At 38.4% G+C, this 27490-nt stretch overlaps 1 protein-coding gene across 4 annotated transcripts in view; it reads right to left on the bottom strand.

Moving 5' to 3' along the window:
- Exoc6b (exocyst complex component 6B) overlaps window positions 1–27490 on the bottom strand; it is a 672146-nt gene that overhangs the window by 338376 nt on the left and 306280 nt on the right. For all 4 annotated transcript variants that reach the window (XM_045152123.1, XM_012951116.2, XM_045152124.1 and 1 more), the window contains 3 exons: window positions 6787–6870; window positions 6385–6431; window positions 2675–2795 (listed from right to left, as the gene is read on the bottom strand). In XM_045152123.1, coding sequence (XP_045008058.1) covers window positions 2675–2795; window positions 6385–6431; window positions 6787–6870 — 252 coding nt within the window. The remainder of the gene's footprint in view (window positions 1–2674; window positions 2796–6384; window positions 6432–6786; window positions 6871–27490) is intronic.

The raw sequence follows: 27490 nt of genomic DNA, 5'->3' as shown, positions 1-27490 counted from the left end.
TTAAGGATGTCTTCATTTATGCAAATACCACAGACATGGCCATTTCTGGCATGTGGACTAGTATTAGTATAAGAGCTTTTATATATAAGTGATCAAGAAATAAAATTGAGGCATCAATAACATGAAAATTTGGCACTTAAAAAACTATACTGAGAGTTGGAGAGATGGCTCTGAGGTTAAGGTACTTGCCTACAAAGCCTGACTGACCGGGTTAGATTCTCTAGTACCCACATAAAGCCAGATACACAAAGTGATGCATGCATCTGGAGTTCTTTTGAAGTGGCTAGAGGCCCAGGTCTCTGCCCATTCTCATTCTCTCTCAGTCTGCCTTTCTCTACTTGCAAATAAATAAGTATTTAAAAAAAAAAAAAAAAACCTTCAAAAGGAGTCAAGGAGATGGCTCAGCAAGTAAAGTGCTTGACCCACAAGCATGAGGACCTGAGTTCCACCCTAGTACCCACGTAAAAAGGTAAAGTAATGGTGGTTCAAGCCAGTAATCTCAGTGCAGGGACACAGAGACAAGAAATCTCTGGAGCTCACTGTCTACAAAGTCTAACTGAATCAGAGAACTCTAGGGTCAGTGAGAGACCCTTTCTCAGAGAATAAGGTAGGGAATGATTAAGAAAGACACCCAGGCTGGCACATACCTTAATCCTAACACTCTGGAGGCAGAGGTAGGAGCAATGCCATGAGTTCGAGGCCACCCTGAGACTATATAGTGAATTCCAGGTCACCTGGAATAGAGAGAGACTCTACCTCAAACCACCCTCCCCCCCCCCAAAAAAAAAAGATAGACACCCAGGGCTGGAGAAATGGCACAGTGGTTGAGATGCTGGCCATAAAGGCAAATGATCTGAGTTTGATACTGCAGTATCCACATAGAGCCAGGTGATTAAAGTGGAGTGGGTGTCTGGAGTTTGTTTACAGGGTCAGAAGCCCTAGTGCACTCATATTCATTCTCATTCTTTCCCACTCTCTCCCCTAGGTGTATGATGTGCATGCCTTTAATCCCAGCACTTGGGAGGCTGAGGTAGGAGAACAGCTCTCAGTTTTAGGCCAACCTAAGACTAAATAGTGAATTCCAGGTCAGGCTGGGCTAGAGTCAGACCCTACCCTGAAAAAACAAAAAAGGAAGAAAGAAAACCAACATAAACCTCTGGGCTCTACTGGCATATGCATCCACACACGAACATGCATACTTTCACACATGCACATCATACACATATACCCACAATGAAATTCCATTAAATGGGCTGGAGTGATGGCTTAGTGGTTAAAGTATTTCCCTGTAAAGCTTCAGGACCAGTGTTTGATTCCCCAGAACCCATATAAGACAAATGCATAGATTGGTGCATGCATCTGGTATCCGTTTGCAGTGGCTAGAGGCCCTGGTATGCCCATTCTCATTCTTTCTCTCATAAATGAATAAATAAATAATAAAAATACAAAATAGTTTTTACTGAATGTCTCTACTATCTGTATAGTTGAATCAGCAATTAATTCAAATTAGTATTCTCCACCTACAATAAACTAGACTACCACCAAAATGTATGTAGAAATCAAGAATCGGACAGCTTAACATGTTATAAACTTTTTCAAAAATAGCAGTAAATATCAATAGAACTGGAAATCATTGTAAGCAAAATAAACCAGACTCAAAGAAAAGACAATACCACATTTTCTCTTATATCAGGAATCGAGATTTAAAATTACAAATGTGTGTATCCAAAAAATTTAAGCAAAACTTTTACCTGCACATCAGTATTTATAATATTAATAGGTATGATAGAAGGTACAATGAGGTGGTAACAAGAGCATGTTCTCTGCCTATGTTTGAATCTAAATCTCACCTTATTATGTGACCTAGGGTTGGTTCCCAGGCCACTCTGAAGTAAATTCTCTACAGTATCAAGGAAATATAATAACAATGATATGCTTGTCTTTATATTGCTTCAGTTAGGATGAAATAACACACTGTATATTAAATAAACATATAGAACAAAGAACAATCAACAGATGTTAGCTAATATTTCCTATGCAAAGGACAGCCACAAACCTAAGCCAGTGTTAAGAGAATATAGCAATTTTTTTTTTTGTACTCAGTGAATACAGTCAAGTTGGTACCATTCTTAGCCTCAACCCTGTCCTCCCCCCTCCACAGGGACTCTCCTTGTTGGGGTGCATGGGTTGTGCACTGTGGGGATCTATTTTTAAAATTTTTATTTATTTAGTTATTTGAAAGAGATGTAGAGGAAGAAAAAGACAGAGAGAGAGAGAATGGGTGCACCAGCACCTTTAGTCAGTGCAAACGAACTTCAGACACATGCACCACCTTGTGCATCTGACTTATGTGGGTCCTAGGAAATTGAATCTGGGTCCATTGGCTTTGCAGACAAGCACATTAATGGCTAAGCCATCTCTCCAGCCCTTTTTTCTCTTTCTTTCTTTTTTAAATTTTTATATATTTATGTGAGAGAGACACAAAGAGAAAAAGAGACAGATATAGAGAGAGAATGGGCAGAACACAGCCATTTAAATGGACTTCTTCCATACGTCTTTGAAGGACACACAAATTGCCAAACAGGTAACCCCAAAGAAACATATACTGATATGTGTAACAGTGAACACAGGTGATCAGCAGTAAGCCAGAACGTTGCCGCTGCTTCTTACATACCGAGTGGGTACGGAGTGCTGCAATGGTTTTTGAAAGTGCCATTTCCCATAGTTCATCAATATAGGCTCTATTTACTAAGCCCTGGGTTGTATGTAAAATGTGATCTTCAACCACAAAGAAGCTAAGATAGGGATGAAAAGAAAGCATAGTTGTCAGAACTCACAGTTTATTATGCTCTATATGCACTAACAAACATTAAGAGCCACCATCCAACTAAAGGTAATACTTATTTTTTTTCTTTAAAACAGCTATTCAGTGTTGTGAATGATATCACTTCATAGAATAAGAATATAAACATATTTTCTTAACCATTTCTACAAATATGTTTCCATTAAATGTTAACTATCACACAGCAATTTAAACAAGATGAAAATATATATAGCTAATAAAGGCGTATTTTGAAAAGATGGGTCATTAATACATTTTGAGAAATTAACATGATTTTTAACAAATAATAGAAGCTAAAATGGATTTTTAAAACAAATCAATATACAACTGTCAAAATAATTCATTCAGTTAGGCCTGCAATACCAGATACTCAGGAGGTTGAAACAGGAAGCCTTGGAAGTACAAAAGCTAACTGGGCTCTATAAGGTGAGTTCATGGGCAGTTGGGAAACTTAGCTAGGCCCTAGCTCCAAAGAAAAAGTGAGTTGGGGGTAAGGGGAGGTCCTGGGATATAGCTCAGCAGTTAAAAGCATTTGCCTACTAGCCCACTTTCAATTGCCCCTCACCCACATCAACCTGTAGAGGTACTTGACTATAGCTGCAGGAGACCCAGCACGCTCATACACACACAATTGCAAATTAATAAATAATTACAAGAAAGAAAAAGTGCATTGGAAATATAGCTCTGAGCTAGAATGTTTACCTAACATTCATAAGGCTTTAAATTTAATCCCCACTACCGTAAAACAAAAGGGGTGGGGGCTGGGGCTTAGTATTTAAAGCACTTGCCTGTGAAGCCAGCTTCAATTCCCCAGTACCCACATAAGCCAGATGCAATAAGTGACACATGCATCTGGAGTTGGTTTGAAATGACTGAAGGTCCTGGTGTACCCATTCTCTCTCTCTCTCTCTCTCTCTCTCTCTGCCCCTCCCCCCTTCTCTTACTCCCTCTCTCTGTCAAATAAATAAAATAATTAAAAAGGAAAGGAAAATGGAAGGGGAGGAGAAGAGCAGGGGAAAGACAGAGGAAGGAGGAGGAGGAGAGGGAGAAAAGAGGAGAAAGTAAAAGAAGGGAGATGGAAAAGAAAAGGAAAAATAATTTCTCCAATGTAGACCTTCTTAACAAAGTAAGGAAAACATAAACATAAAGGTTTTCTGAAAAAATTATAACCTAAGATTTAACTTCATTTTACATTTTTTAAATATGTGTGTGTGTGTGTGTGTGTGTGTGTGTGTGTGTATGAGAGAGAGGCAGATAGAGAGAGAATGAATGTACTAGGGTCTCTAGCCACTGCAAATAAACTCCAGACTCATGTGCCACCTGGTGCATCTGGTTTATGTGAGTCCTGGAGAATCAAATCTGGGTCCTTAGGCTTTGCAGGCAAGTACCTTAACTGCTAAGCTATCTCTCCAGCACTAGATTTTGCATATTAATGCATTTAAAACATTTTCAGTTTACCTGCCTAAATGTCTAGTCAAATAAAACAAATATTTATTAGGAAAGTTTTAACAATTTTTTAATTTATTTCTGAGTTAGGGTCCTATCCCTATCCAGGTTGGCATGGAACTTGTTCTATATGCTAGGATGGCCTTGAGATTCTGATTCTCCTGTATCTACCTCCCAAGTACTAGGGTTACAGGTATGAACTATCACATGTAGTTTTATGCAGTATTGAGACTCCAATGCAGAGCTTCTTGTGTGCTAGGCAAACACTCTACCAATTCAGCTACATCCTCAGCCCTTAATGATAAATTGTAATCAAAATTATTAGTTACATAAGAAAAATTAGCAAAATAAGCAAGGGTGCTATTTTCCTGAGGATACCAGCACAAGGGGGAAGGAGACCAACACAGAAAAAAATCAACTCCTACCAAATCAGAGAGCCAGAGCCTCAGAGGCCCCCAACACCTCATCACCAAAGCAGACCAAAAATGAACCCAACATGACTCAGGGAAATTTTGCGGAAGAGGGGGCGGAAAGAACATCAGAGCCACATGTTGGGTCATGATATGCAGAGACATTTATCTTACGCATAACTTTGGGCTAACTCCACAATGCACAACCCATATACCTCAACAAGGAGGAGCCAATGGGGAGGGGGTAGGTCACTGATGAGCCTAATAATGGTACCAAACTGACTGTATTTGCTTAATTAATAAAAAAAAAATTTTTAAAAGAGAAGGAAGATCCAAACTAACAAAATTAGAGGCAAAAATAGAAATATTACAATTGTTACTAATAAAATTCAGAAAATCATAAAAAATTAAAAATTATTAGTTATAATATGCAGTCTAAATTTGATAAAAGAAAAAGAAAAATAAAGAAAAAAAGGAGAGAGATGAAGAAAGCGAAGGAGAAAAACTTTATGGATGAATATTTGCCTTTTTTTTAATTGTAGTCATCATTGTACATTGTATATTGTACAATTGGACAAGATACTGCTTGGATCTAGAAAATTTATTGGTGAACTTGAACTCCATACTGCTATATATACTCTAGATAAGGGTGGCAAACCATAGCCCATGGGATAAACCTGGTCCATTGCCAGCTTTTATGAGTATTGTTTTATTGGAACAGAGCCATGCTCACTGCTTCACATATTGTATATAGCTGCTTTCAGATTATAAGAGAGCCAAATAGTTGAAACAGAATGTCTTGGGTCTTGCTAGGTCTAAAATGCTTGACCTTTGGAAAAGAGTACCACAAAAACAAAAACAAAACAAAAACCAGGAAAGGAGATTTGCTGATTATTTAGTTACATTCTGGAACCAAAATGCAGAAAGAAAATATTAAGAAAAATAATATTATAATTGAGACGGGCATGGTAGCACACCATCTTTAATCCTAGCACTCAAAAGGCAGAGTTAGGACTGTGAGTTTGAGGTCAGCCTGAGAACACATAGTAACTTCCAGGTTAGCCTGAGCTAGAGTAAGAACATACCTCAAAAAAATTATAGCATAATGACTCTCTCTTTTTAGCTATAAAATGTATACTCCATGAATGTAAGAGGGCCCTTTATGAACTTATTTATTTGTGAGATAGTATCTCTTTATTCTAGCTTTGAAATTATGATTTTCCTATGTCAAACTCCTAAAGCACTAGCTTAAACTTGCCCACCCTTTTAAATCATAAGAAAGGGAAAAATAAATCTTTTTGTTGTTGTTGTTTGAGACAAGGTCTTACTTTAGGCTAGTTTGGACATCAGTCTGTAACCTCCTACCTCAGAGTGCAGGGTTACAGGTATGAACCTTCACAACCAGTTTAAAATTTTCTTAGATATTTTTAAGCATAAAAGAAAATTTCCCAAGGAAAAAAATTTTTTTGTTTAATTTTTTGAGGTTGGGCATCACTCTAGCTCAGGCTCATCTTCAATTCACTATATAGTCTCAGGGTAGCCTTGAACTTATGGTAATCCTCCTACCTCTTCCTCCTCAGTGCTGGTATTAAAAGGCATGCGCAACTATGTTCGGCTTAAGATATTTTTACAAGTCTTAGAAATCTGGGTATCTCAAAGTGTGTAAATTTAAATATATATACCTACCCTACAATTTGATTAAAATACTTCCTGTAGCCATCTAAAGTTTCATGCTGCAACAAAGCAAAGCACAGTTATTATTTTTGTTTTGCTACATTCAGACAAAATGCCATTCAGTGAGCATTCTCTTGAAGCTTAGTTCCAAATTCGACAGTTACATATGTACATACATATATGACAGAATGAATGATTCCAATAGAATAAAATCAGAGACTACACATTCAGTACTTAACAATGGCTAGCACACAGCAGTCAAGAGAAACTAGTTTCTATTCTTACTGCAATGCACAGTCACCAAAAGGCATCTCAGAGTGATGGAAAATACATGCACAACCATGCATGCACACAACAAAATATTACCAGAGACAAAAAGGGAAAGTGCACAGAATGTGTAGGTGGTGATCCTACCATGTTAGATGGTGGTTGTAGTACCAAGCGAGCCTGTTTACGCCTCTGTTTTCGATAGTAATTCTCAAATGTTTCCCGGGCACCCTGAAAAATAAGCGAAATTTCATGAGTTGACACAATTGGACTAATTATGCTTTAAATCAAAAGGAAGAAGATCTGAGTATGAAATCCCAGATATAGTTCTCAAAACCTGCTACTGAAATAACAGAAAACAAAAAGCATTGTTACCATTTACTGAACCTTACTTACAACCCTGTCAGGGTGCTGCAATATAACTTTAAATGAAAGTATCAAGACACAATCACCCATACACCAAAGCTGGTTTCTGAGACAATTACCACAATTTCACAAAAATGAAAGCAAAGGCCAGGAGTGGTGATACACACCTGTAGTCCCAGCACTGGGGAGGCAGAGGTAGGAGAGTCACCATGAGTTTGAGGCCAGCCTGCAACTACATAGTGAATTCCAGGTCAGCCTGGGCTGGAGAAAGACCCTATCTTGGAAGGAACAACAATGAAAGCAAAACAACCTTCCCATAGTCATTCTAACAGGTAGGAAAATTTCATTTGGAAAATACAACAAAGGAGCTAGGAAGATGGCTCAGGAGGCTAGAGTGTTTACACTTGAGGACCTAACACTACCTGGGTGTGATTCTCCAGCACTCATGTGAACAGTTGGACATGGTCATATACATCTAAAACCCTGGTTCTGTGGGAAAGAACAAAGAATCAGTGGAGCTCAAATAATAATAATAATAATAATAATAACAACAACAACAACTCTGATAAAAAAGAGACAGAGACTGAGATCTCAAGAAAATAAGGGATCAGCAATAGAAGAAGGAAACCCTATGTTCTCTGACCTTTGCATACATGCACAGGGCACATACATCTGTATGTACACATGCATATACCACACACCACCAGCACCATATGTATTATGTATACAAAAAAGAAATATAAAAATGCACAAATTAAAAACTAGCCTTCAAATAGTCATGAGCAGAGCCAGCAGAAAGTGGGGAAAAGGCAAGAACTAAGAATGGCAAATCCACCTTCCCAGATAAGAACATAACCCAGAACAGAATTGAACTTTTCAAAAAAAAGAAATAAATCCTTGAATATTCTAGATGCACTGAGCTTAACATGAGGTGTTCAGTGAACAGTGCCTGGCTTATGAGCTCTATACTCATGAACCCCGTACTGCATTGAGTAGTCACCCCAAGCACACGTCCTTCCAAGAACCTGAGAAAGGGGCTTTAGCTGGAATTATCAGCAATAATACTGATATAACTGGCTAAACTGTGGTGTGCATTTGACAATACAGAAAGAAATGTGACTAGACTCCAGTAAAACCCTCTTTGTGGAGACTGAAATTATACTTTTATATAATTTCACCTGACATGTAATATTATTCTCTTTTATATTAAAAAATGTAAGATCCAGCCAGGTATGGTGGCACATGCCTTTAATCCCAGCACTCAGGAGGCAGAGGTAGAAGGATCACCATGAATTCCAGGCCACCCAGAGACTACATAGTGCATTCTAGGTCAGCCTGAGCCAGAGTGAGACCCTACCTCAAAAAACCATTAAAAAAAAAGTACAATACTATTTCAGTTCACAGGCTGGATAGTCAAGGGCAGCAAACTGTAATTGACCTAAGTGTGACAGCTTGTTGAGTCCTGGCTTAGCTTTAAAACATCATTAGCTTCTAACATGATTGTAACTCTTAACATATTTTTTTGTCTATAAAATTAAATAAAATAATACAACAGCTACTTTGGGGTTTTCTTCACTCATATGTTAATGAGAACTAGCTGATTCTATTTATTAAATAAGAGATAGACACTATTTGATTTGCTCAAGTTATTCCCATCTGTCACCATCTTGCAGCACAGTATTATGAAATGTCAAGTCCATTCTGTATACACTGAAGGGCTTTCCATTTTGAGGTTCACACTCCTGGAGGACCTTATTATTCTTAGTGTCATTACAGAATCAGCTCCTGAGCCAAGATACACTTACCTGAGAGTTCAGGAAAGCCTTCTGCCTAATTAGACCATAAGACACTTATTTGATTTCTTTGTTGTTGTAAATGATACAAAATACATTAAGATGAAATTCTATATCAAACTAAATCATTAACCCACTCTGTTAAATTCTAAGCTGATTGTGATTTTAACTTTCATATATTCTTTCAATAGAAAAAAAAAACAAAATAATGTAAGTCTGGCTTCCTTATTTATAAAAATGAGTTGGGACCCAGGGAGGTAGATCAGTTGGTAAAGTGCTTGCCTTGCAAGAAAAAGGACCTAAATTTGATCAAAAAAGCTAAGCTGGTTGTGGTGACATGCCCTTCAAAATCTCAGCTATGTGGAGGCTAAGACAGGAGGATCCCTGGGGCTAACTCACCAATGAATCTACAGTCTAGCCTAATTCAGGGAGTTCAGCCCAGTAAGAGACCCTATTTCAATGAAGTTGGACAATACCTGAAAGAACGACACCTGAACCTGTCCTCCACACACATGGGCACAAATGTATATGCGTGTGTGTGCACACAAGCATGTGTGCGCACACACACATACATACACACACACATAAGAATAACAATTTTTTAATGAGTTGGATTTTTCCTTAGTAGCTGCTAAATAAACTCACCTTTGATTACTCTCTTCTTTTTGCCAATTTTATCAACTCAATGCATAAAGGCAGAATCTGAGAAGTTGAGTAACTGGTGAAATTAGTCCTATGCAGCAGGCCACTAAATGAACACAGAGTGTCAGCTCAGTCCCAAACTCTCCCCACCACTAATAAGTATTATGGGTTAGAGTGGGAAGGAGGTAAAGAAGGAAGGAGGGAGAAAGAGAAAGAAGGAGGGAAGACAGGAAGGAGAGTCAGTTTATTGGCAGAAAAAAGTTTTCAGAAAAAAAAACCAGCATTTATACTAACTGAAAAGTAAGTCAGAGGAGTCAACTAGGTAATGAGAAAAGGAAAGAATGTTTCTAGGAGTAACAACTGAGCCATAACACAACTTGAATCTCTGGAAGAAATTCTCCACGTTAGAAGTACAGGTCATGAGGTACAGGAAAAAGAAGAGAGAAAGCTGAAGGAGTTGCAAATCAAGTTGCAAATCAAGGAGAGCAGCTATAATGACAATCAAAACTTCAGACATTTTGCAAGTTGTCATATAGATATTGGACAAAGAGAGGGGAAAGCAGACCATCATCTCATTCAGAAGCCCTGCATGGTGGCACATGCCTGCTGTGCCAGCACTGAAGAACTGAAGAGGCTGGATGAAGCAAATGATCATGAGCTCAAGGCCAGACTGGGCAACATGATTTGTTTTCTCATCCTTTTTTTTTTTAAAGAAAGAGAGAGAGGGAGGGAGAGAGGAAGGGAGGAAAAGAGGGAAGGAGGGAAGGAGGGAGGGAGGGGGGGAGGGAGGGAAATGGCTCAGCAGTTAAGGCACTTGCCTAAAAAGCCTAACAGCCTGGGTTTAATTCCCCAGTACTCATGTAAAGCCAGATGCAGTGGCACATACATTTGAAGTTCATTTGCAGTGGCTGGAGGCCATGGAGGACCCATTCTCCCCCCACCCCCGCTTGAAAGTAAATAAATAAATAAGAATATTTAAAAGAAAAGTCAGAATCAGCATTTAGGTACATGCTGAAACTGATAGGATGTGAGTGAAAAAGGATGGGAAGAATAGGTCATGTGATGTTTCTAATGGGCAAGTAGCTTAATGAAAGCAATAGCACAGGGAAAAATATACAGTCGATCCTCACTATTCACAAATTCTGTATCTGCAAATTTGTTTACCTGCTAAAAGTTATTTATTTCTAGAATCAATCCTCATACCTCGCTCATAATCATTCACAATTATTGTAAAAATTCAAGAAATTTAAGCTGCCCAGTGCACAAGTTCCCAGTTGAGGTCAAGCAAGGCATCAGTCTACACTTTTACTTCAGGTTTTGCACTGTAAATAAGTATCACTTTCATACCCCATCCAATGCCACATTCTTAGCATTTTTGTGCTTTTTGTGCATGATTCTACTTAAGATAGACCATTACTATAGCATTACAATGATCTCTTGTGTTACCAAGCTTAAGAAGGTATGAGGCGACTTACAGAGAAAATGTGCATTCATTTAAACATTATTATAGTGCTATTGCTGAGTTCAATGTAGATAAATCAACAATATATTAAGATGTCATTTGTGTTCTTGTTGTCTCAAGTAGCCCAGGCTACCCTCCAGCTTAAACTCCTGTTTCTCGTAACTTCACCTCCTAAATGCTGACATTATAGCACGTGCCACCATAACCAACTATATAAAGTATCTTTAAATATAAAAATTTCTAAACAAAAGGTCATGTATTATTGCGTTGATGAAAATGTAGCAGAAGCTCACAGGAAACAAACTCTGAATTTCTCCTAAGAGCAACCTGTCAGTACTCACTAACTGGATGTTCAACAATTCTTTGTAGAATAGAACTATCATGAATGAAAAGAACTGGCTACAAATATTTGGGAAGCTGCTGATTATGGTATCTGGGCATCTTTAGCCACTTGCAAGTGCCAAGTACTCAGAATTCTACATATTTGGGTCCACAGCTCTGGAAGAATGAACTAAGCTAAAGGACTTCAGAATCTCAGCAGAGGGACAAAAATCAAAGCCCTAGAAAACCAAAGGGACTATAAGGACTGTCTATACAATAAAAGTACAAAATGTTCTAGCCAATATACAACCAGAAAATGCATGGCTCTTTCTTGTAATTCAAATGTAACTTTTAATGTTAGCTACTTTAAGAAGACTTTCAAAATGGAAAGTCTTGCCTAGTGCATAATTCTCTTTCAATTCATTGCATGACATATAACTCCATGGACATTAAGCTGTGTACTTGTTTTACTGGGATACAAGCTCCATGAGAACAAAGTTCCAGTTCACTCTGTTCATCACTATGTTCCAGGCCTGCAACAAGGCAAAACATAATAGGTATTCAATATAAATGTATGATCAAGTAATGGTTTAAAGTATGAATAAAATATTGATCCATATTTTCTTGAAAGGCTCCATTTTTTCCAGGATTTCTTTAAGTAGAATCTCATTCTTAGATCACAAAGACTTGGAATTAAGCTCAGGGTATCCTCACCCTCATGGTAATCTTCCTGAAGATTTTGAAGGAGGATAGAAGAAAGCTGGCTTCTTTTAGGCAGTTACAATTAGAGATTGAGGCCCACAGAGAACCAGGAGATGCCACCCCACATGCCACCTCACCCTCACATAAGAAAGAAACTGGCAGAAATGAAACTCATGCCTGGTGGAGACTGATCTACAGCGTCCCCTGCTGTTCACAGTCTAGTGTGCTACCTAGATGAAAGGACCAGGTTGAGTCCACCCTCCACATCTACACACCAATCAGGTTTGCCCCTTGCATATAAAGGTTCTCACCTTCTTCCTGTCTTGCCTTTTTCCTCTTTGCTGGAGCTCTCTCTGGATTCCCTCTCATCTCTGTCTCTGCTTGGATACAAATGAGTCTGGCTTCCTCCTCACCCAGCCTAGCTGGGTGGGTGAGGAGAGAAAAAAAAAAAAATGTTTTTTGGTCTGGGGAAATTTTTCTGCCTTCCTCTGCTTTATACTTTGGGATAACTTCTCACTTTTGCCACATGCATGATATTCCTCTGGTCTCTGAATCTAACACATTCATATTTCCCTTACACCCCATATCTACCATGCGGGTGCTTTCACTAACTCAAGGCCAGCTACTTGTGTAATTTCTTTAAACTTGGGGTAACCATAAGTATAACTCTCTTCATTACTCATTTCTCCTCTGAATTTCTTGGTTTCTGCTGTGCTATTTTCTCTCTGGTATTCTTCTTTAAGTCACCACCATTTGCTCTTTTAACTTTCTTCCATAGGGAAAGCACAAGGCAGATGTCATGGGTATTCCTTCTAAGTCTCCCTGTAGAAGCTCCTAAATTCTATCCTCCACATGCTTGGGGCTCTACTCCAGTCTTTCTTTGAAAGCCTCAATTTCTCTTAAATGAACCTTATGAACCATAATTTCTCTTAATTAAACTCATCAACTCCACATTTCCAGCCTAATAACTCTGCTCCAGCCTTCCTTCCTAGCTCCCAACTCCCTTAAAATAAACCCCACAATTTGTGATTTCTCCCTAAATAAATTTAGTAGTTCATAATTTGTCATTCTTGAGTCCATCTATATTAATCCTTTGTTAAAGGTAGGACAGAATACAAACTTGGGTTCATAAATTTGGGGACCCTTCTTGAACCCTAGAATTCTACACCACCTTGGCCATCCAATTACTGGAATTACAAGCATAAGCAACAATGCCAAGTTCTGTCCATTTCTTAATCCTTTATTTATTTATTTATTTATTTATTTGCAAAAGGAGGAAGAGAGGCAGAGGGAGAGAATGGGTGTGCCAGGTCCTCTAGCCACATAAACCAACCACAAATACATGCTCCACTTGTGCACCTGGCTTTCCCTGAGTACTGTCTGCCTTTTTTAAAATATTTATACTTTATTTGCTGCCATAATCATCATTTTTAAGGCAATTTAGGGGTAACAGGATCTCCAGAAGAAAAGGTGAGGAATATCTTTGAGCCTACAAGGGGAATCCTGTTCCTTATCTCTTTTCCCCTAAAATCTCACCTGAGGATGTGAATAAGATTACTACTACCTAAATGTATGACATGGGATATGTCTTTCCCTATTTCTATGTCCTGATTCAAGAATTTTAAGATTCCTCAACAATGCACCATTATATGCCAACACACTGATATGACAAGAGAATTTTTGGATGTTCCCAAATTCTTGTTCTTTGAATTCCAAGAACTGAGACCAAAGAGTAAGGTTTAAAGACATTAGATTAAGAAAAGGAAACAGGAGAGTGCAGAAAGAGCTCCTGCTCATGAGAAGGCAGGAGCAGGGTAAAAACCCAACTCTAGCCCAAGTTGGGTCATTTATAGGTTCTGAAAGGAAGCTCAGCTAACCAGTCACAATGCCAGGTGGAGATTTAATACTTCCAGGAATCTTGATCCTAAAAAAGAAGAACTTCTTCCTAGGGAGGGACTCAGGTTAACTTTAAGGAAAAACAGATCTAGGGAACTCCTTAGGCAACAAATAAGGAGAAGACAATCCCTTCTCTGACCTCTAGCCAAGTGGAGACTATAAGGGCAGGCCCAAGGACATTCATGCTTTTACTTTCAGGGGAGCAAGGTAGTGGGGGCTACTATACCCTAAACTGCCTAAGAGTCCTCTGAGTCTCCATCTTACTAGAAGTCAGAAGGCTCATTCCCTTTCCTGGAAAGATAAATGGATTACTTCCTTTCTTGGACACCTGATGTGAGGGGTAGACTGACCAGCTCAGGCCAATTAATTACCATAAAAGACTCCAATCAAAGATACTAGGCAGGTTTTCCCATCTCTGGGAACCCCTCCTGCTACACAGGAGCACCACAGTCTATCTTTCTAAACTTTACCCTTGATGGTATGTGGATTTCTTTTTTAAAAATATATCTGTTTGTTTGTTTATGAGAGAAAAACAGAAAGCGAATATGGGTACACCAGGGCCTCTTGTCATTGCAAATGAACTCCAGACATATGTGCCACTTTGTGCATCTGGTCTTATGCAGATAGCTGGGCTAGAAGGCTTTGTAAGCAAACACCTTTAACTTCTCAGCCCTCTCTCCAGCCTGGTTTGTGGATTTCATTCATCAAAAGTCATAAAAATCTTAAGGCCACTGATTAAATGGAAATTTTGTGTGGCCATGAACATCACACACCCCAACTCCTGAGTTATATTGCCTGACCAAGACCTGAGCAAAGCTCCATTGCTCTCACAGATACTCCACATTCCTTTATCATTTCCTTGTAATCTTTCTATTTATTGTATCTGGTTTTCTATTTTCATTTACTCAAAGTTTATATCTGTGCTGTAAGTATTACACCTTCATTAGAATAAACAACCTTCAAGAATTTCTGGTGGTGTAATTTGGTTCCTGTATTAGAGTTGTTTCCTCTGGAATTTTAGGATAATGTTCCTTGACATTTTTTATTTAGGAAGGCTTCTCAGATTTAACTTTGTTCTATTTTGCTCTATTTTTCCAAATACCCTATTCTGAACCAGAAGAGCTCCTTTAGAGCAACTACTCTCCTCCAGGTTCATTTTGTGACTTTGGCTCCCTCATTACTCATCTAGCTATAGCAAATCACCACAGGTTGATATATAAAGGTTCAAAGCCTTGTCGAAAGCAATCCAAAACTTAATGCCAGTGTCTAGTAAGCAATTATCCTAATAAGTTCGCATGAAACACGGCTAAACACTGCACCATCATATTTCTAGTGTATAGTTATTTGAACTTCTTACAGTGAGTGAAAATCTGAATAACACAGGTTGGCTGGTTTGTTTGTTTGTTTGTTTCTCGATCTTTAGTATTGAATGGCACTAAGGATATATGGGGGAAACCTCCAGTATGAATAGAATAGGTCTAAAAAGACAAGTAGGAAGAAAAGTGAAAGGACACGTGTGACCCGCTTTTAACAGAGAGGAGGAGGATTGGAAGAGGAGTAGGGAAGAAGAATCAACTAAAACAATCTGTATTTGAATATGCCAGAATGAATGATATCTACATCTCTGTATGCTAATAAAACTACATTTTTTTTAAAAGTCACAACATGGATATCAAAATGAAATTTGAAAGATCCTTACAAAAATGTCATAAGGAGGGCTGGAGAGATGGCTTAGCGGTTAAGCGCTTGCCTGTGAAGCTTAAGGACCCCAGTTCGAGGCTCGGCTCCCTAGGTCCCACGTTAGCCAGATGCACAAGGGGGCGCACGCGTCTGGAGTTCGTTTGCAGAGGCTGGAAGCCCTGGCATGCCCATTCTCTCTCTCTCCGTCTATCTGTCTTTCTCTTCGTGTCTGTCGCTCTCAAATAAATAAATAAAAATTTTTTAAAAATGGCATAGGAAGCCATGTGTGGTGGCGCACACCTTTAATCCCAGCACTCGGGAGGCAGAGGTAGGAGGATCGCTGTGAGTTTGAGTCCACCCTGAGACTACATAGTGAATAACAGGGCTAGAGTGAGACCTTACCTCAAAAAACCAAAACACAAGCAAACAAATAAATGGCATAGGGGCTGGGGAGATGGCTTAGCAGTTAAGGCACTTGCCTGCAAAGTGTAAGGACCATGTTCAACTCTCCAGATCCCATGTAGGCCAGATGCACAAAGGTGAGGCACGCACAAGGTCACACATGCACACTTGGTGGTGCAAGTCTCTGGCATTCAATTGCAGTGACTCAGGCCCTGGTGTGCCAATTCTCTCTCTCTCTCAAATTAAAAAAAAAATTGCAGGGCTAGAGAGATGGCTTAGCAGTTAAGCACTTGCCTGTGAAGCCTAAGGACCCTGATTCAAGGCTTGATTCCCCAGGACCCACATTAGCCAAATGCAGAAGGGGGGGCATGCATCTGAAGTTCGTTTGCAGTGGCTGGAGGCCGTAGTGTGCCCATTCTCTCCCTCTCTCTCTTTCCCCTCCCTCTCTCTCTCTTTCTCTCTCTCTCTCTCGATCTGCCTCTTTCTGTAACTTTCAAATAAATAAATAAAAATAAACAAAATGAATAAATAAAATAAAATAAATGCACAGGGGCAGGCAGAGTAGTGAACGTCTGTGATTCCAGCACTCAGGAAGCTGAAGCAGGAAGACTTCAAGTCAAAAACCAGCCTAGAAGACACAGTGAATTCCAGGCCAAGCTAGGCTAACTACTGCAACTATCACACTTTCTACACTGAATATGTTCACCCCATCTGAAATACTAAAGTCTCTACCACAAAGATATATCTACAAGAAATTTCTTATTTAGTTATACAAAAGCTAAAAGGGCTCAATGATCCCAGCACATAGTGGATTTTTATTTAATATGAAAATAAGAAAAATATTCCACGATCTGTTCAGCTCTTTGACAACACTTAGATGCTTTCCAATAAATCATACTTCACTTAAATATTTAACATCAAAACATGCCACAGAATAAATTAGGGATGCAAAATCATTAATCCTAAAAGGTATTGACAGTAAATAATACATTTCCATAGGCAATGCTGGAAATAATTCTTTTCAAAAAATTGTATTTGGGAGGCTGGAAGGATGGCTTAGTGGTTAAGTCGCTGGCTTGTAAAGTCTAAGAACACATGTTTCACTTCCCAGATCCCACATAAGCCAAACACACAGGTGATGTAAGCGCAAGGTCACATATGTGCCAAACGTGGCACACATATCTGGAGTTTGATTGCAGTGGCCAGAGGCCCTGGCACACCAACTCTCACTCTTTCTCCCTCTTTCTCTCTCTCACTCACTATCTCTCACTCTCTCATTTAGAAAAAGAGGTTGGTGGCATACCCTCCATTGAAAATCACTTTTGGGGGAGGGAGGGCTGGCTGTGGTGGTACACACCTTTAATCCCAGCACTCAGGAGGCAGAGTTAGGAGGATCACTGTGAGTTCGAGTCTACCCAGAGACTACATAGTGAATATCAGGTCATCCTGGGCTAGAGTAAGACCCTACCTCAATAAAAAATCAAAATAAATAAATATTTTGTCATAGTGTTTTATATACCATTTATCACATCTTAAATTGCTAAACATATGACTTAAAAATTAGACAATAAAAACTCAGCCAAGAGAAAACAAAAGCTATTCATAATTCCATCATTCAGTGATAACTGTTGTTTACTTTTTGCTGTGCTCTCTTAAAAAATTTCTCCTCTTGAAAATAGGTATTTCACATATACTTGTGCACAAATAGATGTGGCATCACATTGTATGTATTCCTTTAATTAAATTCTGTATGGAAAAAGTTTTCCTCCAATATCATTATTTGATGTGAGCCACTTACTCCACAACACGATTCCATTTTTCTTTTCTTTTTTTATAAAATCTTTTGGTGTCTTTCTTGTTTTAAATTTTTATTTATTTATTTATTTATTTATTTATTTATTTATTTATTTGAGAGGGAGAGAAAGAGAGAAGAGGAAAATAGAGAAAGAGGGAGAGAAAAGAAAGAGAATGGGCATGCCAGGGCCTTCAGCCTTTGCAAACAAGCTCCAGACGCATGCACCACCTTGCGCATCTGGTTTATGTGGGTCCTGGGGAATTGAACTTGGGTCCTTTGGCTTTATAGGCCAACACCTTAATTGCCAGCCCTCCACTTTTCTTTATTCAAACATATTCTCCCACCATACATATGACAAAACAACTGAATAAACATTTAAAAATAAAAACAAAAGCAACAACCTTAAAAACACAAGTAATAACCTTAAATGCTCCCTGTGTCCAGACATTGTCTACATATGAGCATATTAAGGGCAAACACTGCCACATACTGTGTGCAGGAGAGGGAGGTAGTGTTTGCGGGTGAGGGAGGCAGTGTGGTCTGTTCAGGTGAGCAAGGCAGTGTTTGGGGCAAGGGAGACTTGGTGTTTTTGTCTAATAGAATGGTAAAGTTACTGCTAACAAAGCTCAAGCCAGATTCTGCAGCTATAGGACACAAAGGTTTACATTACTCAAACAAGTTGAGATCATGAGACTCAAGTGTTGGAAGGGAAAGAGCAAACCACATAAAGACCTTCCTCTTGGTGTCTTTTTCTTCATAAACAGTTTCAAATAAATGTAGATTGAGACTATTTTTAAAAATACAGATTTGTTTCTGTACTGAATAGGTACAGGGTTTTTTTTTTCTTTTCATTATTCCCTAAACAATACAGTATAGCGATATTTTATATGGATTTGCATTGTACTGGGTAGATAATTACTCTAGAGTGAGTGATTTAAGTGCATGGGAGATGTGCACAGGCTGTATGCAAAACCTAAACCATTTTACAAGGGAACCGAGTATTGCTTTCAGCAGAGGGTTCTGGAACTGATACCTCACAGATCCAAAGGGACAAGACACCCTGAATACTTCATACAATTATACCAGGAACCCTCCTCATATGGGCGATCAGTCTACACAGCAGGCAAAGGAGAAGAGACCCTATACCCTCTCCATGTTATATTTTTATACCATTATTTGACTACACAGTTCCTTATTTAGTGAATCTTTCTTTTGTACCACAGTCTATAGAAGAGGGGCTGAATGCTGTTTACTAAACATGGTAGCAGAAAAATGACCCTTGGATTGACAATCAGAATAGGACACTAGACAAAGCACAAGGGAAGTAGCAGAAAGAAGGGAAACATGCTGTTCTTCCTACTTTGCCTACAGGAAGCAATATTTCCATTTGGTCCTAGGCAAAGCCTGTAATTTCACCCCCATGACTGCAGCTGGAACTCCCTTTTAACTGTCACAGCACCCAAGTGTAGACAGGTTTATTCAGAGTTTAAAAGAAACAACTGAAAAAGCTATTTTAATTTGCTTCCCTGTGTAGCGGGAAGTCCGTTCCTAGGTCCATAATGATGTTCAGCAGGATATTACACTTCACCATATGGCTAATCTGCACAGCAGGCCCAAAGCAGCATTCTCTTTCATTAGAACTGCCCCAAAGCTCATACTGCAGGAATCACGTAAAGAACAACCCCAAGATGCCCCCTGTTGTTAAAGTCTAGAAACATTCCACTCCATTCAGAGTATTCCACAGCAAGGTCAATCAGGAGTCACCAAGGTAGGTGTCACACCACCACTTGCCTAGATTAGGGGGTTTAAAAACTGCCTACATTTTTTCTAGAGCCACAACACTGTCAAAACTACTCAAAAAATGAGCTATGAAACAAAGATAATTGCACTGGTGGACAATGTATCATTCAAATATCATTACTTTCAAATGTCCCAATTTTTTATTTCACTCGAAGGCATACAAAAATGGGTCTACATAAACTTCTGACCCTATGTAAAGAGAGCAGCAGGGCAGTGGGACATTCTAGCAGTGTCCTGTTTATTTTTAAGACGGCCCTTAAAACCTGTGTTTGTCTTGGCATTTCCTCTTTCTGCCATACCCAAGCATGAGCCACAGAAGAGCATACCCTCCGGGGTTTAAACACAGAAAAAGAAAGAAATCCAGTGTCTAATGACCATGGAGTCGCGCCTGTGCTTCTGAAGAAAGTAAACATTATGATTAACGATCTCGGCCTTTGTAATTAGCTTTCCCCTTCCAAGACAGAGTGTTAATTTATTAAATATTTTAACAAAGAGTCTTTTATTATCAGATTCAGTTCAGCTGGCTCCTTTCATAGCATTACCAATTACAACCAATAAAGCTTTAATTGATGACTACTTTTTATAACCTATGACCCAAGATGATAAACAGTTGTACCTTAAAGTGAAAGGGCAAACCTCAAAGGAGTGGTGTCTTGATCATGTTCAGTAACCAAACCGCCTCAGTGTCAGCTCACTTACCTGGTTACTTTTAAAATAAGTGTGCCTTTTAGTGGGGAAACATGAGCCAGAATAATTTGTTTGTAGCTATATACCTAATGTAGTAATTATGTAAGGAATATATCTTGAAGACAATTAACAAGAAAAGCTAATATATGACTTAATTCAACAGAATATGAGTAGAACACAAATTATCGTACTTTTTTGTTCTTTTTATGTTTATTCATTTATTTGTAAGATGAGATAGAGATAAAGAGAATATAGACAGAGAGAATGGGCATGTCAGGGCCTCTAGCCACTGCAAACAAACTCCAGAAGCATGCGCCACTTTGTGAATCTGACTTACGTGAGTACTGGGGAATCAAACCTGGGTCCTTAGGCTTCATAGGCAAGTGCCTTAAGTGCTAAACCATCCCTCACTCCTTTGGTGGTAGTTGTTATGGGTTTGTTTTTTCAAGGTAGGGTTTCACTATAGCCCAAGCTGTTCAGGAATTCACTATGTAATCTTAAACTGGCCTTAAACTCATGGTCATCCTCTTAACTCTGCTCTTGAGGTTTTGGGATTAACGGCATGCACCACCACACTCTGCCATTGTACTATTTTTAAAAGCAATGTGTTTGAATTATATTCCCTCAAACCCCATCTGCTTATTCAGTGGCTCCTGCCATAATCACGGATGACTAAGGATCAGGGGGCAAGGAAACAAGCCGAAATACTTGCCCAATAGTAGAACAACAACAAAAATTGGAAATTATCTATATGTAATAAGCAAAAACAGTCATTACTTCACCTAGAATGGGCAAAATGGGGCATTTCTGCATTTTCCCCAAAGAACTATTCCCCAAGTTACTACACCAACGCCCAGTCTCTTATAACTGAACTTGTATCTATCAGTGTTCTAAACTACTAAGGTGCTTCATGTTTTTGAAGCTGAAGCTTCTCCAGATAAATCTCATTTGTATCATGCTGGGGAAATGAACAGAAAAATTATTAAAGAGCTAATAGGCATCACATCTTCTTACAAACAAGACAATGAGAAACTGACAGTCCTCACAATAAAAGGCATGGGCTTAAACAAGATACAGGACAAACTGTTCCTGCAAAGCAACCCAACTTATAGCTTCTAAACAATTTCCCACGTATTCCTAAGAATGCTGAAAGTGCAAAATCTGAGGTTCAACTGAAGTACTGCACAAATTCAAAGACTTCTACATGTCATTTTTATGATGCATAAGTGTACATAATGGCTATTTCACTAAAGACACATGGTACTTCCCTGAATTTCAAAACTCTCACATTATAAACATACACAAAATAGCTTTTGTATACTTAAGTAAGGGCTGGGGAGATTTTGTATAAATGAATTTATTCCCTCCACTTCAATGAATAGATGCTGTGCACAAACAAATTTAGGATCTAAGAATCAATAAATCTGCCACACTAAGATTCAAAAGCAGAAAAAACTGCACACAATAATTAAAAATAAAGTGGAAAACATTAGGCTTCTACTTGGTAAATAGAATATAAGAGGAGCTGGAGAGATGGCTTAATGGTTAAGGGGCTTGCCCATGAAGCCTAAGGACCCAGGTTTGATCCCCCAGTACCCACATAAGCCAGATGCACAAGGTGGCACATGTGTCTGGAGTTCATTTGCAGTGGCCAAAGGCCCTGGCATGCCTATTCTCTCCTCCTTCCCTTCCTCTCTCCCCCCTTCTCTCTTTAACAAATCAATAAATAAAATATGTTTAAAAAGAGCATAAGGGAGGGCTGGAGAGATGGCTCAATGGTTAATGACACTTCCTTGAAAAGCCTGCTGGCCTAAGTTTGAGTCCTCATTACTTATGTAAAGCCAGATACAAAAGGCGGTGATTACATATTGAGTTCATTTGTAGCAACAAGATACACAAGGTGGTGATTACATATGGAGTTCATTTGTAGCAGCAAGAGGCCTAGGAGTGCCCATTTATATTCATTCATTCATTCATTTATATCCTCCTTACCTTCCCCCCCCCCCTCTCTCTCTCTCGCAGTCCTCTCTCTCCATGTAAGTAAATAACTAAAAATATTTTTAAAAAAAAGAACATAAAAGAAAAAAAAAGCCTAATAAGTGGAGGTCTCTGTAACATTTTTCTACCACTAATTTTGATTAAACTTATTTTTTCTTATTAGAATTATACATCCACATACTGTAATAATAAATAAGAGACAAATAGCAAATACCTTTTACACAGTTACCCAAAGGTAAGCATCTCAGAAAGCTAATATAATATCATGCTAGGATGGTAATGTTGAAAGAATCAAGACTTGCATTTTCAAAAAGTCAAGAACCCTCCGAACTGCCTTTTGTAGCACAACATCTTCCCATCAGCCCTATCCACTTACACAGACCTCCACTTCTGTAATGTTTTGTAGCTCTGTAATTTTTTTTGTTTTGTTTTGATTTTGTTAGGTAGGGTTTTGCTCTAGCTCAGTCTGACCTGGAATTTACTATGTAGTCTCAGAGTGGCCTCCAACTTATGAAAATTCTAACTCTGCATCCAAGTGCTGGGATTAAAGGCATGTGCCACCACATGTGGCTTCTGTAATTTTTTATAGATAAACTATCTTCTATCCCTGTCCATTACTCCAGACCTCCACTTGTATAGATTTTGGTAGCTACACCATCTGTCCTCCATCCCTGCCCACTACTCCAGACCTCCACTTCTATAATTCTTTTGTAGCTACACCATCTGTCCTCCATCCCTGCCTACTACTCCAGATGTCCATTCTGTACCATGACAAAAAACAAGCCAAGAGGAGTACAAATATGGCTATCATGTAAAAATATTCAAAATACACTAGCTGTATACTCCTGTTAACGGTTGTATCTTTTATTCTACCTTCAAGGAGAAAGGTTTCTATGGTGCCAGTTCATTTTGGGTTTAGTTTCGTGTTTATTTTCCCCCATCTATTCCTTTACCTTCCCCCACACCTTTCCATCCCATTGTCTGGGCCTCAAGCTGCCCATTCTATATGCCAGGAACTCAAGGTGATCCAGGCTAGGAACCGCAGATGAGTGAGAACATGCACTATTTGTCTTTCTATGACTGTGTGTGCCTTGATTATGATCTGTTCCAAGTCCATATATTTTCCTCCAAATTTCATTGTATCATTTCTTTTTCTTACTGACCAGTAGAATTCCATTCAATATATATATCACAACTTTGTTATCCATTCATCCAATCATGGATACATGGGTTGATTCCAGTTCTTAGCTATTAATAATTGAGCAGCTATAAACATGGTTGAGAAAATAATCTCTGTAGTGAAGCATGGAGCATTTACAGTAAATACTCAGTCAGGGGATAGCTGGGTCTGTTGGTAGTTCCATATTCATCCTTTTCAGTAATCTCCATATCGATTTTCACAGTGGTCGTACAAGTTTGCATTCCCACCAACAGTGGATGAGGGTTCCTCTTTCCCCACATTCTCAGTAACATTAGTTGTCATTTGATTTTATTATGACTGCCATCTTTACTGCAGTAAGGTGGCATCTCATACTTGTTTTAACTTGCATTTCCTTGATGGTTAGGGAAGTTGAACATTTTCTTAAGTACATACTTAGCCATTGTATTTCTTCCTCTGAGAACTCCCTATTCACCTGTCTACCCCATTTTTTCAGTGTGTTTTTTTTTAATTGTTTTGTTGTTTGAGTTCCTTGCAGATTCTAAATATTGGGCCTCTGTCAGTGGTATACTGGCAAAAATTTTCTCCCATTCTATGGGTTCTGCTTATGGTATGATGGTCTGTGAAAAATCTCTTATGCTTCATGAGATCCCATTGGTTGATAGATTATTTAATTTCCTGTGTATTAGGATATACTTTAGGAGGTCCTTCCCTACTCCTATTTCGTGGAGACTTCCAACCATTTTTTCTTCCAGTAAGTGATTAGCTATGGTGATACCTCCAGAGGTGTTTCTTTTCTTGAGGATATATTTGGATATCTGAGGCCTACTGCCATTCCATATGAAATTTTGAGAACATTCTTTCTATCTCTATGAAGAATGATGCTTGGAATGTTTATTGATATTGCATTGGTATTGTATATTGCTTTTGGTGAAATTGTCATTTTTACAATATTAATTCTACCTGTCCAAGAGAATGGGAGGTCTTTCCATCTTTTCAAGTCCTCCTCAATTTCTTCAATGATTTTATGTTTTTGTCATATAGATTTTTCACATTTTTGGATAGTGTTATTAAATGGTATTTAATTCTTTGAGGCTATTGAAAATGAGACAGCCTCATTTATTTCTTTCTCTGTACACTTGTCCTTTGCACATAGAAAAGCTACTGATTTGGGGGCAGTGATTTTGTATCCTGCCACTTTACTAAAGGAATTAATCACCTTTAGAAGGTTTTAGATAGAGACTTTCAGGTCACTTATGTATAGGATCATGTCATCTGCAAATAGGGCTAACTTCTTTCTTTCTAATTTGTATCCCTCTTATTTCTTTCTCCTGTCTTATTGCTTGGGCTAGGACTTCTAGTACTACGTTAAAGAGCAGTGGTGAGAGTGGGCACCCTAATCTTGTTCCTGATTTCAATGGGAACTCCTTGAGTCTGTCCCTATTAAGTATTATTTGGGCTTTAGAAGCTTTATATATAGATTTTACTGTGTTGAGATATAAATATTCCATGTCTATTCTCCCCAGTGCTTTGATCGTGCAGTGGTATTATATTTTGTCAAAGGCCTTGTCTGCATCAACTGAGATGATCATGTGGTTCTATGGTTAAGCTTATTTATGTGGTATATTACATTGACCAATTTCCGTATGTTGAACCATCCCTGTGTCCCTGGGATGAATCCTGCTTGATCAAGGTGAACAATGCTTTTGATGTCTTATTGAATTGGATTTGTAAGAATTTTGTTCAACATTTTTGCTTCTATGTTTATCAGAGATATAGGCCTACAGTTTTCTTTGCTTGTATCTCTGTCTAGTTTTGGTATTAGGGTGATGCTGGCTTCATAAAAAGAGATGGGGAGGATTCCCTGGTCTCCAATTATGTGAAACAGTTTCAGAAAAAATGGTTTTAGCTCTTCAATGAAGGTTTGGTAGAACTCTGCACAGAAGCTATCCAGTCCTGGACTTTTCTTTTGGGAGATGTTTTTGACTAACTTTTTAATCTTTATGAATATGACAGGTTCATATGGGAGATTAATCTATTCTGAGTTTGGTTTTGGCAGGTGGTATGTGTCTAGAACTCATCCATTTCTTCCAGATTATCCAATTTTGTGAAGTAGAGGTTTTAGAAGTAAGTCCTGATGATTCTTCCAATTTCATTGATTTCTGTTTTGACCTATCCTTTTTAATTTCTGATTTTATTAATTTGAGCTTCCTTTTTTTCTGTTGTTCCAATGCCTTTAGGTAGATGGTCAGATTATTGATCTGGCATGTATCTTTGTTATGAAGGCACTTAGTGCTATAAATTTTCTCCTTAGGACTGCCTTCATTATGTCGCATTAGTTTTGCAAGGTTGTGTTCTCATTATCATTCAATACTAGAAATTTTATAATTTCTTTTTTGATGTTTACACAACCCATTTATTGTTTAAAAGTATGTTGTTTATTCTCCAGGAACTGATGGAGTTCCTGGTATGTCTTTTGTTGATAATTTCTAGCTTGAAAGCATTGTGATCTGATATGACATGATGCAGAAAGCTACATCAATTTTCCTGAATTTATACAGGCATGCTTTATGGCCTAATATAAGGCTATTTTAGAGAAGGTTTCATGGGCTGCTGAAAAGAATGAGTATTACATAGAGTTGGGGAGGCATGTTCTATAGATGTCAATCAGGTCTAGTTGATCTATGGTGTTGTTGAGCTCTATTATTTCCCTATTGATTTTCTGCTTGGGTGATCTGTCTTTTGATGATAGTAGAGATCTGAAATCCTCAACTATGATGGTGCTGGAGTTTATTTCTGTATTCTTGTCTCAAGTAAATCTGGTTTTATAAACAGTGGTGCACCTGTGTTTGATGCACATAGATTTATGATTGTGATGTCCTCATGTTATATCATTCCCTTGGTGAGTAAGAAGTGGCCTTTTTTGTCCTTTTTGATTGCTTTCAGTTTGAAGTCTACTTTATTAGATATTAATATAGCAAAACTTGCTTCTTTCTTGTTTCTATTTGCTTGGAATATCATTTTCCATCCTTTCACACTGAGGTGGTGTCTGTTATTAGTGGTCAGGTGGGTTTTTTTGAAGATAGCAGACAGAAGGGTTCATTTTTCTGATCAACCCGATTAACTTTTTATTTTTTGATGGATGGGGTAGGACCATTAATATTTAAGGTTATAACTGTGAGATTCAATTTAATCCCTACCATTATGGGGTGCTTTATGGGGTTTGGTGATTTCTTGTGCTTTGTACTTTTTGAGCTTACTCTAGTTTTAGTTATTATGATGTTCTTTTTTGTAGACTCTTAAGATTGGTTGTTTGACTCTTCTGTGTGGTGTATTCCCTGAAGTTTCCTCTGCAGATTTAGCTCTGTGTTTATATAATCATAGACCTGACATTTTTCATGGAAAGTTCTCCTTTCACCATCTATTATCAGGCACACTTTCACTGGGTACAGTAGTTTGGGTTGTAAACCCTAGTTTTTAGAGACTCAAGTGTTCCATTCCAGGCCCTCCTGTCTTTCAGGTTTCCATTTAGAAATCTGAGGTAATTCTGATGGAATTGCTTTTGTAGGTAGCAAGTTGTTTTATTCTTGGGTTTTTAGCACTCTTTCTTTGGTCTTATTGTAAAAATGTTAACATAATGTACCTTGGAGAATTCCTTTTTTTTTTTTTTTTTTGTTCTAATCTGGTGTTCTGTGAGCTTCTTGCATCTGGACAGGCCTCTCTTTGATGAGACTGGGAAAATTTTCCTCAATAATTTTGTTGAATATGCTCTCTATGCCTGTGGCCTGCAACCCCCTCCCCCTTAGTATATACCCCTGATCCCAATGTTTCATCATTTTAGGGTATCCCACAGTTTCCTCACAGTCTGTTCACATGACTTTTTGGGCTTAGCAAAGTTTTTGGACTTCTAATCAATTTCTTCTGTCTTGCCTTCCAGTTCAGAAGTTCTGTCTTCGATAAGAGTGATACTGTTACTGAGGGGTTATAGAGAGGTTTCTGAAAGCTCTATTTGACTTTTGTTTACTATTGTCACTTCTTTTCTTTTCTTTTTTTTTTTTTTGCATCCTGTACATCTCTTTTTTGAAGTTTCCTCTGTAGGTTTGGCTTTGTGTTTGTATCATTTTCTTGATTCTTACTGCAATTCATTC

This window comes from Jaculus jaculus, chromosome 6 (genome assembly GCF_020740685.1).
Source record: "Jaculus jaculus isolate mJacJac1 chromosome 6, mJacJac1.mat.Y.cur, whole genome shotgun sequence".
In the NCBI taxonomy this organism is placed as follows: Eukaryota; Metazoa; Chordata; class Mammalia; order Rodentia; family Dipodidae; genus Jaculus; species Jaculus jaculus.
This window is presented reverse-complemented; position numbering and strand designations above follow the sequence as displayed.